Source organism: Rhamphochromis sp. 'chilingali' (assembly GCF_963969265.1).
Source record: "Rhamphochromis sp. 'chilingali' genome assembly, chromosome: 5".
Lineage (NCBI taxonomy): Eukaryota > Metazoa > Chordata > Actinopteri > Cichliformes > Cichlidae > Rhamphochromis > Rhamphochromis sp. 'chilingali'.
This window is the reverse complement of record NC_137932.1, coordinates 11,063,235-11,080,413: the sequence shown is the minus strand read 5'-3', so window position 1 is coordinate 11,080,413 and position 17,179 is coordinate 11,063,235. Positions and strand designations below refer to the sequence as shown.

At 41.0% G+C, this 17,179-nt stretch overlaps 2 protein-coding genes across 7 annotated transcripts in view; one reads left to right on the top strand and one right to left on the bottom strand.

Moving 5' to 3' along the window:
* The window catches only part of wasf1 (WASP family member 1), a 65,717-nt gene extending 61,744 nt beyond the window's left edge, over window positions 1–3,973 (top strand). For all 6 annotated transcript variants that reach the window (XM_080882830.1, XM_080882828.1, XM_080882829.1 and 3 more), the window contains 2 exons: window positions 974–1,542; window positions 2,272–3,973. In XM_080882830.1, coding sequence (XP_080738956.1) covers window positions 974–1,542; window positions 2,272–2,429 — 727 coding nt within the window. In that variant the 3' untranslated portion in view covers window positions 2,430–3,973. The remainder of the gene's footprint in view (window positions 1–973; window positions 1,543–2,271) is intronic.
* A 1,800-nt stretch (window positions 3,974–5,773) lies between these two features.
* On the bottom strand, window positions 5,774–17,096 carry kif25 (kinesin family member 25). Its single transcript, XM_080882398.1, has 15 exons — window positions 16,789–17,096; window positions 16,576–16,641; window positions 14,857–14,979; window positions 13,196–13,337; window positions 12,117–12,220; window positions 11,946–12,031; window positions 11,809–11,848; window positions 11,661–11,728; window positions 11,492–11,566; window positions 11,163–11,309; window positions 10,868–11,044; window positions 8,895–9,049; window positions 8,555–8,800; window positions 6,901–7,056; window positions 5,774–6,714 (listed from the first exon to the last, which is right to left on the bottom strand). Exons 1-15 carry the CDS (start codon window positions 16,855–16,857, stop codon window positions 6,563–6,565), a joined length of 1,806 nt encoding a protein of 601 aa, XP_080738524.1. The 5' UTR covers window positions 16,858–17,096; the 3' UTR covers window positions 5,774–6,562.
* Window positions 17,097–17,179: the final 83 nt, after the last annotated feature.

The window sequence follows — 17,179 nt, the reverse complement described above, 5'->3', positions numbered from 1 at the left end:
GAAAAGATAAGAACGAAACAAACTCGGCTCTTGACATGCACCTTTTGTGAACAGGCAGTTTCTGTCGTTACAATAGTCAGGCTTTCCGTTTTACTTGGCACACGTGCATTTGTGGGTGACAGATTTAAAAATTCAGACAGATGATAGAGATAATTTTGGAGTTATGGGGGGGTTTTATTATGCATGATGTGCTACAGATGGTCTGAGGCTAAAAAGGTGGATGTCATGGATATAAATAAGCAGCTATGTTCTTCTTTCGCAGTCTGAGTCAAATTAGTTTCATAGAAAGTTTAATTGGGAAAATGCAAAGCCTGGTGTTAGACTGTCCCTGCCAGGTGGAATGTGCTCTTCTGCTGATCACACTCAGCGCTGCAAAATGTGGAGCAAATATTAGTCAATTTTGAGGCTTGACTAAGCTGCTAGTTCAATGGTTTTTTGTTAAACTGTTCTCCTCGTACCAGATATCCTCTCTCCTCTCTTCCCCATTCTAATGCTCAGATTGAACTTCACCAGATCATCTTGATCTCGTCTGCATACACTCGTTCAATGCACTTTTAAATGATCAAGATTACCAAAGGAAAACTAGACAATTTGCAGACAGCTGGAACCATAATATTTTGGCATGTTTACATTTCATAACCTCTATCGCTATATACAGTTTTCATGTATTTTGTCAAACTATTAATTAAAAAAAAAACAAACTAGTAACTGAAGTGCACATGTATATACAAGCTGTTTTGGTGGGTGTTGTGTTTTGAGAGAATTTATGGCATATAACAATCTTCCCAAGTGGAAAAAGTTGAAGTTACCTCAATTATCTCTCAAATTTTGCACATGAAGCACATGGTGACCAAAGTCCAGCCTCCTTTTTACCTGTTGGTGAGCGTTTTCTCAGGTACTCTGAAAGGCTTAAAGAGCCGCAGCAGTGCACCACCACTGCCTCCACCTCATTCGTGTTTCTTCTTCCCTCCAGCTCCAGCTCGGGCTTTTCCGACAGCAGACCCCAGTCTCCAGCCCGGACAGCAGGCCACAACTCCAACACTCCTCCTCCTCCGCCTCCCCCTCTGCCCCCTCCTCCTCCACCCTTACCCTCCACAGGCTTGCGCGGCACTCCTCCTCCTATTCCTCCTCTACCAGTCCAGCAGCATCCCCCAGCCATCCCGCCTCCCCCCGCTCCCCTCCAGATAGCCCCGGGTGTTCTCCATCCAGCCCCTCCACCCGTGGCACCTCCCCTCCACTCCTCATCTCCAGCTCGTTTCCAGCAGGTCCTGGACAAAGGTCCATCCTCGGGTTCTGGTATTCAGTCAGACAGCACCATCCTGCCTCCTCCACCGCCACCACCTCCCCTGCCCCTCCCAGGAGCGCGGAGCTCATCACCGTGCCTATCAGGGCCACCACCTGTGCCCGCCTTCCCTTCAGCAGGAGCCATGGCCTCCCCTCCCCCCCACGCCATCCACGACATGGGGACCAAGAGGCACCATCCAGCCAATCTGCCACCCATCAGCGATGCACGCAGTGTCCTGTTGGAGGCTATCAGAAAAGGTGAAGTGTTTGTAAATGCATGTGCAAATAGTTCTTTAAAACCATGTTGTGACCACTTTTTCATAGTAGCAGCTTAACTGCCTCCAAATCTTGAAAAGATTGTGTAATGCCAGCTCTGCATGTGATGATAAGAGAATATATTCAGATATTTTTAAGCCTGTCTTGAAGCAAAACTTCCTCCAATCTTTGCTGCTTTTCTCGTCTTACATCATAGATAACTGTATTTTTGTAAATCTGTAAAAGAAGGCCGTGAAATAACTTTGAAGATGCCACTCTTTTGTTTACCGCCCTTTTCATTACTCTTCTAGGACCATAGGATTCATTTTTCACACTAAATGGTTAGAGAAAAGAACACCTAGCTTGGTCTCTATTAGATTAGCTTTGCATTCAGTTTCATCTACTGTATAAAACAAGCCTCTCATTCTTAGCTCTCCTACCCCTCCCTTTAAGCAAGCTTTCTTCTGATTGACTGGCACTTGCAAACAGATTTAAATAGCAAGTGGGAGCAGGTGCTGCGCACATAGTGTCACGCTGTGTCTATAAGATCCAGCTTCATTCAGATTAATCAAATCGGAGACCAGTTTTTAATATTTCACATAAATACATTTTAATAAAGCAGGATAAATACACATCTATATCCAAGTTATTGTTGCTGTAGTCGTTATAATCCTAATCGGGAGTTTCAGGAGCGATGATATGTAATCATCTTTCTCCGTTTCCCTGCTGCAGGCATACAGCTGCGAAAAGTGGAGGAGCAGCGAGAACAAGAGGCTAAGCACGAGCGAGTGGGTAATGATGTGGCCACCATCCTGTCACGCCGCATCGCCGTGGAATACTCCGACTCCGAGGACGAGTCCGAGTTTGACGAAGGAGACTGGATGGAATGACGGCGGCGAGGGAGAGAACAGAAGGAATACCGGGAGGATGGAGGTGCCCCACCCTCCAGCAGTATCGCATCCCTGCACTCCACACCTCGACATCAAAGAACCGAAACACCGTTACGACCACCTTTCCTCTCTCTCTCTCTTTTTTTTTTTTTTTTTTTTTTGTTTATATCTTGTCATATGTCTGTCTCGTTGTGGTTTGTGTTCAGTGGAGGGACTCCACGTCGCCGTTGTCGGTCTTTCTAGTGTTCCAAGAGTTGTTTTTCTCTCTCTCTCTCTTTTTTCGAATTCATTCTTCTGCACCTACCACGCGACTTTGTTTCGGCTGGATTTCTTGTGATGAAATCCCTCATGTTTACTATCGGTATACACGAAGATAACTTTTTTGAAGAGCCACTTGTTTTCGTTTCTTATCTGTACCTTGATGTTGGGGAAAAACAAAAACAAAGAAGAAATTTGAAAAGAACAAATGAAGGCATGTTGCATCTATCTTTAGTTCTCCAATATGGTTTTGCTGAACATGGCATTGAGTGAATGCTGCTTTATTTTAATCATCTTTTATTTACCTAGTACAACTGAAACACTTGTTTTAACAGGCCAGTAGTATCAAACCCTGACCACAGGCTGGGTTGTCGTCACCCCCCCACACACTTTTTTTTGTTATCAGGAATGACTTTACCACTAAGGACAAGCAAAAGATTGTGTTGCTGTGTCATGTGATAAATATTGTATGGCTGAAATGATGGGGGAAACCATATGGCTGCTTTGGTCACATGTGTGCATATCCATCCACTTACATTTAACCTTTACCCCAGGGAAATGTATGCCTAGATACTGAGCTGTCTGGGTTCAGAGGAGCCATTTCTGCTATTGTTGACATCAGGCGCTGTCAAAGAGAAACACTAAGCCATTGTTTATATCGAGCTCCCTTCATTTTCTCACGCTTGTTGCCGCAGAAATGGACGGTGGAAGCAACTTGATTCTGTAGATAAACATCAGAATTCCTGCCTCTCTTATTATCCCTGATTTATTAAAAAAAAAAAAAAATACAGCGTACAGAGAGAAACTTTTTCGAGTTTTGGGAATCTGACTGACACCAGATGCAAACCAGTCAACGTCACTGATGGCAGCTTTTCTCTCAGATGCCCTTTTACTGTTTAACTGCTCACTAACGGGAAGCCTTACCTCGTTTGGGACTACAGCTCTGCGTAGTACTGCCGTTTGAGGCGTAAGACAAGAAGCTTACATTCTGCCTTGTTTTGGCTCATTTGAAAGGAAATGTCTGCCATCCTTTTCCGTTCGTTCGTTTTGTTTTTTTCTTCTACTTGCCTTATTGTTCGTACAAAACGTATCGTTGAGTTGATGAATGTATTGTGCTGTTACTACTTACTTGCCTGCGCTTGTATGAATTCGCTGTTTCTATGTTTGGCTGGGGGGGAGGGAGTTGAAAGGAGGAAAAAAAAAGATTGGATCAATACTGTATACCATGTAACTTATGTAACTGTTTACTGTAACAGTTTGCTTGAATTAATAAAAATCTAATGTTATGTTTCAGGGTTTGTTGTTGTTGTTGTTGAGGTTGCTTGATCGGAGTCCTGTTCTCTGTAAAACAATAACCGAGTTAGCTTAATTTGATTACGGTTGAACACAAGCCATGATTTCTCAGTGTGCTACACAGATTAAAAATGAAATTAATAAGAGCAGCGGCCCCTAAACCTCCAAAAGTGCAGATTTATTCACAAGTAACTGGATCATGGCCAAGACCTCGAACCAGTTGCTTTTAGAGACGAGTTGCTCCTTTCATTAAGCTGGTGCAATTTTGCTTTTATAATTATGACATGAATTAAATACTTAAATATAGTGGAAAAACCTACAAATATCTGTTCATTAAGAAAAAAGAGACAACTCAAATTTAATTTGGGAGATTGTAAGGTATTTCCAGTATTTGGGGGGAATTGAAGGAAATATTTCCAGCTGACATGAACCAAATAAAGGCTGATTGCTAAACTTGATTGCCAGCAAGCCAGCTGAGCCAACAGATGGGTTTGAGGAGATATTTGGTGATATTTGGCTTTCCTGGCTCGCCATAATCTGCTGAGAGACCAAAGCACTCAGAACGAGGTTTTTGGTTTTTTGCAACCAATTTCACCAAGCAACTGCAAGCAACCACTAACCAATATATTTTCCTAGCAAACTGTGGTTGTTAGGGAGGGTCACTGACCAGTCTGTAGATCTGCATGACTGGGGCTTAAGCAACATGTTTCGCAGTGACTCCCTGCCACCTCCAACAAACACTAACCAACCGGCTGGGAAATACACATTCTTACCTATCAATCTGTTTCCAGGTAATCTATGTGTAAAGGAGAATTTCAACAGATGATCCATATCCTGAACGCTGTACAAAAACTCATCCTGTTAGAAACATAATAACGCAGATAAAGAGTGAAGGTTGAAGTAAAAGTTCAGTTACATGTGCTTTCACACTCTTACGTTCCTTCATTCCTGTTTCTCTCTCAGCTCATTTTCACATTTCCTCTCGTCTGTCACCTCCCTAAACACTCCTGTAGTTTCCTTGTTTATTATCTTCTCACTTCTGTTCAAGTCATAGTTTTGTTTTCTTCTGTCACTCTTTATCCTCTAAGCCTGCTGTTTTCAAAAGACAAAACAAAAGATAAAACAAAAAAAAAAAAACCCACTTTGGGCCTTTCAGTTTTCCTGTCAGGGTGGCACATGACATGCGTGCCTCAATAGCATGCCAGCTTTGGGACTGCACGGATTAGAGAATCACAACATTTCGCAGTTTGCAGCCTGCTGGTAGGAGGAAGCCTTATTAATAAGTGCGAGTGTGTGGAACTAAGGGGAGCTGATGAAAAAGAGATTTAATTACCAGATACAGTGTGTTATTCTATTCGTGCTGGGAAGATGTCCAACTGGTTCACTTCAGAGGGAATTGTGTGATTTTTCTTCCCAGCATTAAACTGGAGTCAACCGACCTGAAACTGCATTTGCAAATAATCATTAGGGTGTGTATTTTAGGATCACACTGATGCATTATGTCGCATTGGGCTAATAACTTTATAGCTCCCTACCTGCACGTGCATGGATCCCCCCGTGTTATCTACACAGAAGTGAGAGCTTAGTGGAACTACAGCCCACTGTAATTTGTATATAAAGCGTGAGCCATAAACTTTAAATGATTTGTCTTTTTTTATTTATAGGATTCTTAAGACTGATTACACAAGAACAGGCATGTCAGCTGTTTATTTCTAATACGGATACACTTTTCTACTTCATCAAATATTTAGAAAGATTTTTAATATGTAACCAAAAATGTGTATAAATACTGTGTAAACATAAATGCTGGGGTGGAAAACCAAAACAAAAGAGAAGGCAAAGCAGGGGTAGGTAGTGTTGAAATGAATTTACAGCAGAATGCCTTAGGATTAAAACAGCTTTTGTTTTTCCATATATAGTGCAGTTCTGTTTGCTGTTGGCATGTTTTCTATTTTAGCTTTAATCAATTTAATAAAGTGCTAATAAAGTCTTCTCACATGTACTAAGTTTGTATATCATGAACTACACATGCAGTGCAAGAATGTCATTGCACACAGCATTCCTAAGAATCAGTAGTTTCAGAAAACTTTAAGACATTAAATTCTAAGTAAATGCATATATGTATGTTTCTTAAAAGATGCCTGCATAATTATTAGTAAGGAAAACAGTACTGTGGAAAGGGTGAAATGTGATCTGCTTCCAGCACAAAGTAACCAAACTTCCAATAACTGCAAAATCAAAAATACTCTTATACTAGTTAAGGCTAGAACAGTGGTTCTTAACCTTGTTGGCGGTACCGAACCCCACCAGTTTCATATGCGCATTCACTGAACCCCTCTTTAGTGAAAAATAAAATATGATTTTTTTCAAATTCAAGACATATGTTTTTTATTGGTGCACAAAATGAGCGGTGCATGTCACGGTGGAGGCTCTGCCGAACCCCTAGGGTTCGATCGAACCCAGGTTAAGAACCACTGGGCTAGAATATAAGGGTGAATGTTGTGCCCCTATTATAACACTCGCCCTTCTATCTGTTGTAATGACTCATAAAGGATCTATGTTAAAGATCTTCCTTTGCTTTCTTATTTAACTTTGAGGCTATTATTTTTTCTTCGGGGTGGCTCCTTCTGTACCTGCCGTGCCCGCGTGCCAAAACCAAGAGACTGCAGGGACTCTGTGATGAAGCGCTGCGTCGGGGAGACACAGAGCATCACTAGCAGCTTGGCATCACCACCTGGTGGATGAAATGAGAGGTACATAAGGTGGAAGACAGATGGGTTTTTCCTGTCATTTTTGGGCACAAATTTCAACCCTGGATTTGGTTATTGTGGAGCTGAGTTAATCTTTTCCAGAAGACCCGGACACGGGAAATAGTGAGTCACTGGACATAAAAAGAATAAATAATGTGTGTGTGACTCACCTATGGCATCCTGCAGCAGATGAGTGAGTTTGCTGTTCCTGTAAGGGATGTGTGGTCTGTGTTCAGCCAGAGCTCCAAGGACATCGGACAGAGCCGAGAGACTACGGTTTATACATGATGACTCCCAGAGAGCTGCACCTGAAACTCCAGACATACCTGGGACACATTTAGACGGCCTAAAGTTAGATAATGTGCTCTCTAACTGAGGTTATTGTAGTCAGCCCTAAAAATCTTAGAAACATGGTGTCTAACCACATACTTCTGGATGGAATTATCTTGGCCTCCAGTAACACTGTGAGCAATCACTTATAAACAGGATGTGTCCTTTACTGTGCATATTATAGCAATATGCAGGACTGCTTTCCCGCATTTGGGCAATTTCTCTAAAATTAGAAACATCCTGCCACAGAGTGATGCTGCAAAACTAGTTCATGCATTTATTACTTCTAGGGTGGACTATTATAATTCATTATTATCAGGATGCCCTTAAAATGCCCTCAAAAGTCTTGAGTTGATCCAAAATAATGCAGCGAGAGTACTGACAGGGACTAGAAAGAGAATCTCTGGCTGTCTTTCACAGGATAACTTTGGTCCTGTCTCCCACCCCTCGCCAGAGCTGGTTACATCAGATGGCTGTCCTCCCCGAGCCTGGTTCTGCTGGAGGTTTCTTCCTGTTTAAAGGTAATTTTTCCTTCCCACTGTTGCCAAGTGCTTGCTCAAAGGGCATTTTTTGATTGTTGGGGTTTCCTCTCCATTACTGTAGGGCTTTACCTTACAATATAAAGCGCTCTGTGGCGACAGTTGTTGTGATTTGGCAGTATAACAAAAAGAAATTGAACTGAATTGTTTTACTTTTGTTTTCTTGAATAACATTGCACCCAGTTACCTCACTGACCTCCTCAATCTGTACACTCCTTGTCGTGCATTAAGATCATCAAGTCAATTACTCCTGGCCCAACCTAAGTTTAGACTGAAGACCAGAGGCGATCGTGCCTTTGCTTCAGCTGCACCCAACCTTTGGAATAGCCTCCCTGCTTCTATTCGAGCCTTGGACTTTATCCAATCCTTTAAATCAAGATTGAAAGCATATCTATTTGACTTGGCTTTCATGACCAGTTAATACCCTTTTAAATCTTTTAAACTTTAAACTTTTAAATCGTTTACATTTTTTATTACATTTTATTAAATTTATTATTTTATTATTAATTTTACTGCTGTTTTTGTCTTCTTAGTGGATTTTGTATTTATCTAAATCTTCTGGTCTGTTAGTGCCTCTATCCTGTCTGTGCTAGTGCCTGATCTGTACCCTGTTATTGACTTATGTTGATTCTCCATATTACTGTGGAGCACTTTGGTGTGCCTTCGGGTTTTAAATATGCTATATAAATAAAACTGTATTGTATTGTATTGTACTTTGAAGCCCAACCTTTTGATTAATTATTTTGTAGTTCCTAGTCCAGGCTCTGACTGGAAAAAAGAAACTTCTAAACTGCATATTTAGCTCAAACAGACTAAAAAATAGTCATGGAAAACTAAGCACTAGGCAGATTTGTCATGTCTCGAGTCTCCGGTTTCCCAGTAAATTATTGCACCATAAACCACTTCCCAGAATGCCAACCTTTTCAAAGAATGTCCTCCTGCACGGAGCACCTACCAGCACACTCGCTGCCAGCCAGGTCCACCAGCTGAAGCTTTGTCCTGAATGGAGTCTGAGTGATGCTGTGTCTCGGGGAGGGGCAGGGAGAAAGGGACGGGGTCGAGCAGGGAGAGGACGCGGGGCTTGCAGAGGTTTCGTCCGCTGAGTGGTGGGCGGCGAGGTTGGCACGGCGACAGCGTGGACTCCACCACTCCTTCTGGGTGGAGCGCCGCATGTCCATCTTGGCACTCTGTAGCCTGCGGGCTGATTGGAAGAGCGAAAGGGTTACGATGCAAGAACGTGTGAACGGCAGGTCACTGAAAGAGGTCCTCAATGAATTCCCAGACATGCATCTCACCCAGGGCCACTGCATTGGGACTCTTGGAGGAAACCGTGAGGGTCACAATGAGGTGAGAGCGTGATGAGTCCGCGTGGACAAGGGTGGGACAGTGAGCTCTGAGCTTCAGAACGCTGCTAATAATCTGCATCACCTCAGAGGCATTACTCACGGGCCTGAAAAACATAAAGGGAAAGTCCTTAAAATACAAAAAAAAAAGATTACATTATTAAAACTGTTTTCAGTATTTTTAGATTTCTTTATTATATTATCAGTCAAATCTGCAGTTCTTCTTTGCTCTGTGGAGTCTGCTGGTTTTATTCTTGGATTCTTGGATTCTTGGATACACATCAGAGGCATTCTTAAAAATTCACAATCAGCTTTAAAAGGCGACAACAATGCTTGTTCATTTAATTGTAAAACACTCGATATCTAGAGGAACAACAACCTTTCTACTAAATTTCACTGCCATATGTAATCAGATTAGACTTGTTTGCATTCTTTGACAGCTCCACTTTCTTAGTTTCTATATTACCTTCCTGTCCCAGTGTGCCTGTCCGCTTTGGGCAATCAGCTGTGAGGGTCCCAGGGGCTTTGTGTCAAACTAGGAGACATCTGTAGCACAGCTGAGGGCGCTTTAGAGGATGTCTTTGTCTGCATATATTGTATGCTTTTATGTTGAAATGCTTGTTCCATGTACGTGTATGGGAATATCACGTGATTTCAATCCAGCCTCAATAATGAGTAAGAAAAATTGATGGAGAGATGGATGTTGTCATAATTGGCATATGAATTCTTGAGTTATATAACAGATCCTCAACAGTGAGCTGGTCTGTGGTAAAACACATGGCAAACTTAGCTTTGCTGCAGCAAGCTGGCTGTCACCAGTGTTTAGACGTTTAATGGCTAGAGGAATACGAGACAATTTAAACCTGTTTTTTAGTAAACAAAGCGAAGCAATAGTGCCAGGGATATGGAGAGGTGGTGATTACACAGATCTGCTTTGCTGCTGGGCTGAAAATGTGTCTGTAGCATGCATATTTGAAGCATGTACACTATATACAGTGCTGTGAAAAGGTATTTCCCCACTTCCTGATTTTTGTTGTTGTTGCATATTTGTCGCACTTACACGCTTCAGATCATCAAACTAATTTTAATATTAAAAACATAACCCGGATAAATACAAAAATGGAGTTTTAAAATGATCGTTTTATTTATTATGGGGAAAGAAGCTATCCAGACCATCAAAAATGACCTCACAAACAGGGACCTCTATCTTAAGGGCTTCTGTTTAGATGAGGCACGACCTGTATGGGTGGAAATATGTGTTCGTTGGGCTGGCAAAGGCAAACTACTGTGAAGCAATAATGATTGTTAGCTGACGTTAAAATGTTCTACTACAACCACTACTCATTTTAGATTTAATTTAATTTAGCCAATAAACAGAAAATAGTGAAGGTTTAAGGATTAAGCTGTTTCATTTTTTCAACTCTGCTGCTGAAAAAAGTGAAACTTTCCAGTTTTATGAAGTTGCTAAGGGTAAAAACCTTTCAAGCAATTGAGAGCTCATCAGGAGTCAGGAGTCACCCTTTTGCTTTCCTTTAGCTTCATTTTCACCACTTTTCAATTCGGAGCTGAATTTCTGGCGTCTTATCTTTTTAAAGCTTCATAAACATGCGTTCATAGATTAGCTCGGAGTGGGCTGAGCTTCTTTTCTCTGCCCACTACATCCAGAAACGTGGCCAAGAGCAGAATTCCTGTCTGTGTGATCAAGAACTAAATAAAGTCTGAAAAACCAGAGGAGGACAGCTTGTAATTCCATGTGGGCCCAACGGTATACATGCCCTCTTTTTTATGAATGGTGATGATGATGATTGGTACACTGGTCTTAGTATTTTTATGAAAAGCCTTCTAGTATATTGCTCTTCTAGTATGTAGACCAGTCATACAAAAGCCCACATAAACTGCTGTATCTTAGCTCTGGCTCTACTCACTCAGATGTGAGGGAGGGGACCTGGCTGGCACCGGAGGAGGAGGTGATGACATCCCGTCTCTGGCCAGCTGCATTGCTGTGCTCATCCCTGGCCAGCAGGTCAAACACCTCATTGTTGTACACCTCCATCACTGACACTTCCACTGTGTGACTTTCTGCAGGCTTCTCAGAGATCAGCCTGGGCATCACATGGTAACAGAAAGGAAAGAAGCAAAACAAAGTAGATATTATGCTTTCTTGTGGATCAAACTACTAAAAAAGACTTGAGAAACACATCCAACCCTTTTTTCTCTCACCGAAAGAGCTCAGCAGCAGCCTTTGGGATAATACCCTGCTGTGCCTCCTGCTGTGTCCCTGAGAGCTCATCCAGGAACTGGGATCCCATCATGGTGTGAGTCTTCCCACTGCCTGTCTGCCCATATGCCATGATACACACATTATAGCTGAAAGGCAGGAAGCAAGGTGACATTCAATTACTGTCGAAGCCATGCAGTCATATTATGCTGCTCAGTTTGCTCCGCTCATTCACGCACCAGAGTGTTAAATGAAGACAGTTGATTTAATCCATCGGAATAACATTTGACTTGATATAGAGCTCTTTTTTTCCGCATAGTTTCATGCTCACCCATCCAGCAGAGATGTTAGAAGTGACTTGACTTCTTCAAACACAGCCTCCTGGGAATCCTCTGGTCCGTGTACCCTGAAAGAAGTGCGCATTGCCACAGTCACTAACAACTGAAAAATAATTGGAGAAATGTCGTCCATTGTATGGTGATGCCAGCATATTGTTTTACCTCTCAAACTCAAACATTTTGTTTTGCACCAGCATCCCCGCCTTCATGCAATTCACCATCACTGTATCCTAAATAAAAAGAGGGATTAAAGTAAAGGCAGGTATGCAGCAATCAATGAAAATCATTTGTAAGAGTCGGCAACACTGACATCACTGACTGCTTGGATTACTTCCTCTGATGATGCAGACCTGATGGAGAAAACACTGGGTTATCTTAAGTTCTCTCATTTTTAACAACTTTTCTTCATTTAATTGTGTATTCATGTTGCATTGCCTGTTCACTCACCCTGATCCGGAAGTTGAGGACTGGATCTGGTCAAAAGGAAGAACTGGACGCACCCTGCAGTGAACCCGAATGTTCCCTCTGAGCTCCTGAAGTGAAACAAACATCAGTGATTAAAAGATTCAGTACAGCTCTTTCTTTTTATTCCATCATCTAACACTTTTGTCTTCTTACCACCAGTGTGTTGTGAAGTTCTTTCCGCTTCCGCCTCTCTGCCCTGCAGTTCTCCCTTTCTTCCTCCAGAGAGTGCTCCAGGGCTGCAACACGAACCTGCAAATCTGCACATGGTGTGCACATTTTTCAGTCAGAACTAAGGTTCAGTGTATCACACAAATATTCAACATCATGCTGTCCTCTTTTTAGCAACATATCCAGTCATGGTAAAAAGAAAGTGCACCCTGTGTTAATTCTAAACTTCTACATATCAGGTAAACAACACAACCTCAGATGAACGCCAACATTTACACCAACTAACATACTAACTGATGCCTGTAGAGTTTGAGTTGTAGCTCTTGGGTTTTTTGCAGTTTCTCTGATCATTGCACAGCTTGACTTTGGGCTGAATTTGCTGGGATGATGCCACCTAAATGCTTCAGACCAGTAAATCATGTTATTTTTTTAATTATATTTTGATATGTAAAACCTTAGAATTTGAAAAGGATGCCATTTGATTTTTATCATGACTGTAAAAATGAACTGTGAAAGGCCACAACTTTGTCTCTGTGTTTAAACCTTATTTGAAACTATAAGAAAATACTTTTATTTTATTGGGGAAGCTTTGAGAAAATGGACTGGACTTTAATATAAAGGATATCGTCTCAGAAAGCTGACACTAATATACAGTAAAAGGCATGGATATTAAGGTATTCATATATCAAAGTGCACCTAGTTTTAATCAACTTACAGCATCGTATTTTTTGGCAGGTTTACCTGAACATTATCTAATATCCTTCTGTCTTTGTGATCAGCTGGTGACATCTGCAGCAGAACCTTTTAACATATTAAACTTCTGAATACTGTTATTGTCAGCCTAAAAATAATTTTATGTGAAATTTTAGTCAATCAAATGAAATCCTAAAGTCAGAGTCCACATGCTTTAAGATGTGCCTCCTCTAACTGCTGCTTCACTGTTTCGGGATGCATTGCAGTTTTCACATTTTAAACAAAAAAGGTTTCAAAACACCAAAAGTATCACCGTCACTGCCTACAGATGCTACTTTAATATTAACCTGAGGTTCCATTCAGATACTTACTCTGAAATCCATCCTCACTGTGACCGTTCAGAGATGAGTTGGCTTGCTCTACTTTCTCCAGGAGCTGCTTGCTCTGCTCCTCCAACTCGGTGGCAAAACTCACATACACTGCAAACAACTCACTCAGGTCATGCTTCACAGCCTGCCACAAACACACAGAGTGGACAAATGAAGGGAGTGTTTACACAAAGCCTTCCTAACTATACATATTCTCCTAAGAACCGAGGAAAAAAGGACCTTCCCCTTCAACTTTTTTGTGATTTCCTGCCTCTTTGGAGCTAAAAGAGGCCACCCAAACACATGAAATATCAATGGAAAGCCCAGGATGTCCTCTATTTAGTACATCAGGACTTAGTATGGTAGCTCAAATAAGTAAAAAGATATAGACAAAAAACAAATTACACAGGATATAAATGAATAGGCTGGTTCTCAGGAGGATATACATATAGCTTTTACTTTAGCCTTTACTTGACCCAACTGACTTACCGGTAGCTAATTATACACCAATCTCCAGCACTGAAATGTAAACATTTCTTGAAAGCCTAGTTTCAAACAGCTAACTTATAGTTTGCAGAGGGATAGTTTCTTTGAGGAGTTAGAGTACATTGTAGCACAGAAACAGCCTTTGACAGTGGACTCATGTCTATGTTTGTCCTGTTAGAGATCAGGGCAGCGTTCGATAACAATAATTTAATACAGAGATTAGAACAAACTATTGGCATTAAAGGAACTGGGCTGCTGGGGTTTGAATCATATCTGTCTGATAGACTCCAATTTGTTCATGTAAATGTGGAATTTTCTTCACATGCAGAAGTTAGTCATGGAGTTCCACAGGGCGCTCTGCTGGGACCAGTACTATATACATTATACATGCTTCTCTTCTACAATAATATTAGAAAACACTGCATATATTTTCATTGCTATGAAGATGATACTCAGTTATATCTAAACCCGACCTAAACAGATCAGTTAAACCAAAACACTGCAGCTAGACTAATGACAGGGACAAGAAAAGGAGACCAGATTTTTCCTATTCTGGGTTCTCCTCATTGGTTCCTTTACAAATCCAGAACTGAATTTAAAATCCATGATCATCATGACTGACATAATCTTGAACAATCAGGCCCCACCAAGTTATCCTATTGTTGAATTTCTAAAAGTAGAACGGGAGGCAGAGCCTTCATCGTCACGTTCCTCCTCTGTGGAAACAGCTTCCAATTTAGATTCAGAAGACAGACACTGTCTAATTTTAAGATTTAAGGTAAATTTTATAGTTAAGGTTGCATCAGGTGACTCTAAAGCCTCCTTTAGTTATGCTGCTATAAGCTCAGACTGGTGCTGACTGCACCACTGTCTTTTCAGTCAACACATGTTAATACAACACTGCAGCATGCCTTTGTCTTCTTCCTCTCTTAGTCTGTGTTTTGTCTCTTTATGCTCTCTTATTTATTTTCTCTTCTCTCCCCTCTCACTCCCAACCTGTCGTGGCTTCCCACTTCCCACTATCCTAAAGTGTTTGCTCACAGGGAGTTGCCTGATTGTTGGGTTTTTTTTTTCTAATTTGCTACTATATAAATAAACAATTGAACTGAATTGAAGTAAAGTGAACTGAACCCAAGTTACTATCTACCACATATACACACATCTCAATATATTTTTACCTGAACCCCTGAGAGAAGCTTGATGAGGGCTGATTGGGTTATCTTCCGTGTACTACTCTGAAGCTGATGATCGTTCACAGCCTTGGTTCCCTCATCATGGTCCCGGCGCTGTCTACCCGAACACTGAAAATCAAACGTGCAAAAGTGAGTCATCAAAATTTCTCTTTTATATGAAGTTAAAACGTAGTTCAACATCAACAATTCAATTCAATTCAACCGGTCGCAGCAGATGGCTGCCCCTCCCTGAGCCTGGTTCTGCCGGAGGTTTCTTCCTATTAAAAGGGAGTTTTTCCTTCCCACTGTCGCCAAAGTGCTTGCTCATAGGAAGTCATATGATTGTTGGGTTTTTCTCTGTATCTATGAAGCGCCTTGAGGCGACTTTTGTTGTGATTTGGCGCTATATAAATAAAATTGAATTGAATTGAATTGAATTGAAAAACTTACCACATCACTTTTAAGGTCTGCGATCAATGAATGGAAATACAGAGGGTTAACAACAAGCTGCACACCACTGGTTACACTAGAACAACAAGGCCAGATTAGGCTTTGCCAGAAAACATCAAAATGAGTCTGCACAGTTTTGAAAAACTTCTTTGGACGGATGAAACCAAGATTACATAAAAGTATGGAGAAGGAGAAAATCAGCTCAAGATCTCAAGGACGCTGCGTGATCTGTCACACACGTTGGCAGTTGTGTGATGACATTGGGCTGCTAATGTGACTGCCGATAGAAGCAGCAGGATGAAGTGTACAGACCTATACTCTCTGCTCACATTCAGACAAATGCTGCAAAACTGATCGAACAGCACTCATTATCCAGCAAATGGATAATGATCCAAAGGAAAAGCAATCCAAGATTTCCTTAAGGCAAAGAAATATGATATGCTTTAGTGGCCAAGTCATTCACCTGATGTCAACCTGAGAGAATGTGGTTTTTATTTATTGAAGAAAAAACTGAAGTCAAATAGAAGCAAAACATCATCATCCATGTAACAAAAAGAATCCTTATATTTAAAATTATGTTCGGTTGTCCAATTCATAGCCTCTGAAGGTGGTGGATTGTGTATAAAAATAGCTGTAAGTCCTAAAAAGTTACTGCCAAATTCTTGTAAAAACACTTAATTTAAGCTGAAAGTTTGCACTTCAATCACTTCTTGATTGTTTGCCTTTGTACTGTGGTGTACAAAATAAAATGTGCCTTTGCCCAATAAATTATGGATCTAAGTCTTAGAGAGTGGAAGGGAAACAAACAAATGAGGATGAAGTGATCTGTAAAGTACAGTGAAGGGGGTAACAGTCATTTGCACATAATTCTGGTGCATTTGAGCTACATGCCTAACTAATGAAACAGCTTGATAGAAATTATGATCCATTTTGTCCCAATGTGCCATTTAGATACACATTCAGTTAACCATCCATTTAAAGCACTCAAATAGAGACCGATTCAAATGTTCCCGCACATAGCGTGAGTACTAAGGTGTAATAAACCTCATGCATTTAAAGTAAGTGCACAAGCACACTCCAACGCCTATTGGCACTAAAAATAATTTAGAAAAGAAAGAAAGAAAGAAGTTATGCACACAAAAGCTGTGCCTGAGGTCCATAAAAAACCATGATAAATAAGGTGCAGACAGGAAAATACTAGAATAAAATGATCAAAATCTACTTTTTGGCTAAAGATAAGCCTATATGTGTGTTAGATGTCAAAAGTATTCTCACCTCTGCAAGTCTTAAATGAAGAAGGGCATTCTCGGTCTCCAGTTCAAGTATTCTCTCCTCTTTACTCTGAAATACGAAGAAATGTGTCCTGAAGGATTTGGGATGCAGTTTGCACAACTCATGTTCAGTAACTTGTAAAAAAAAATCTAATAAACCAATAATAAACCAATAATAATCTAATAAACCATTCCCTAATGTCTAACAATGACTCACCCTTAATTTGTGCTCCAGCAGGTGTACCTGATGAGCAAATATTTGGTCTCGGTTTATAAAGAGAGGCATTTTGTAGAAGGAAGGAAGCAAGTATAGAGCAGCTTGCCTGGCCTCGTCCCTTTTCTTTCTCAGCTGATCATGTGTTGTCCTCTCAGGTCACATAATCAGATTAGCAACGCTCAGCAGCAACTCTCTCAGTTCTGTTTTACCTGTCTGTGTTTGGCAGGTGCAGACTACAGTATGTTGCCTTCATACTGGCATGAGAACAATAACCGTTTAATTGTGATTTGAGCATGACAGCATTTTTTTTAATGACTTGGCTTTCTTCACTTTCAGGTGTTGGGAGTTATTTGTGTTTATGCGGCCAAGTGTTTGTCACTTTCCACCGACA

Excerpts from the sequence above, each read along its gene's own strand:
- kif25 (XM_080882398.1), bottom strand. The coding sequence starts at position 16,857 with ATGCCTCTCTTTATAAACCGAGACCAAATATTTGCTCATCAGGTACAC. Across the intron at positions 11,849-11,945 it reads TCCTCAACTTCCGGATCAGG|GTCTGCATCATCAGAGGAAG; the intron begins GTGAGTGAACAG and ends TTTCTCCATCAG. Across the intron at positions 11,729-11,808 it reads TAATCCAAGCAGTCAGTGAT|GATACAGTGATGGTGAATTG; the intron begins GTCAGTGTTGCC and ends CTTTTTATTTAG.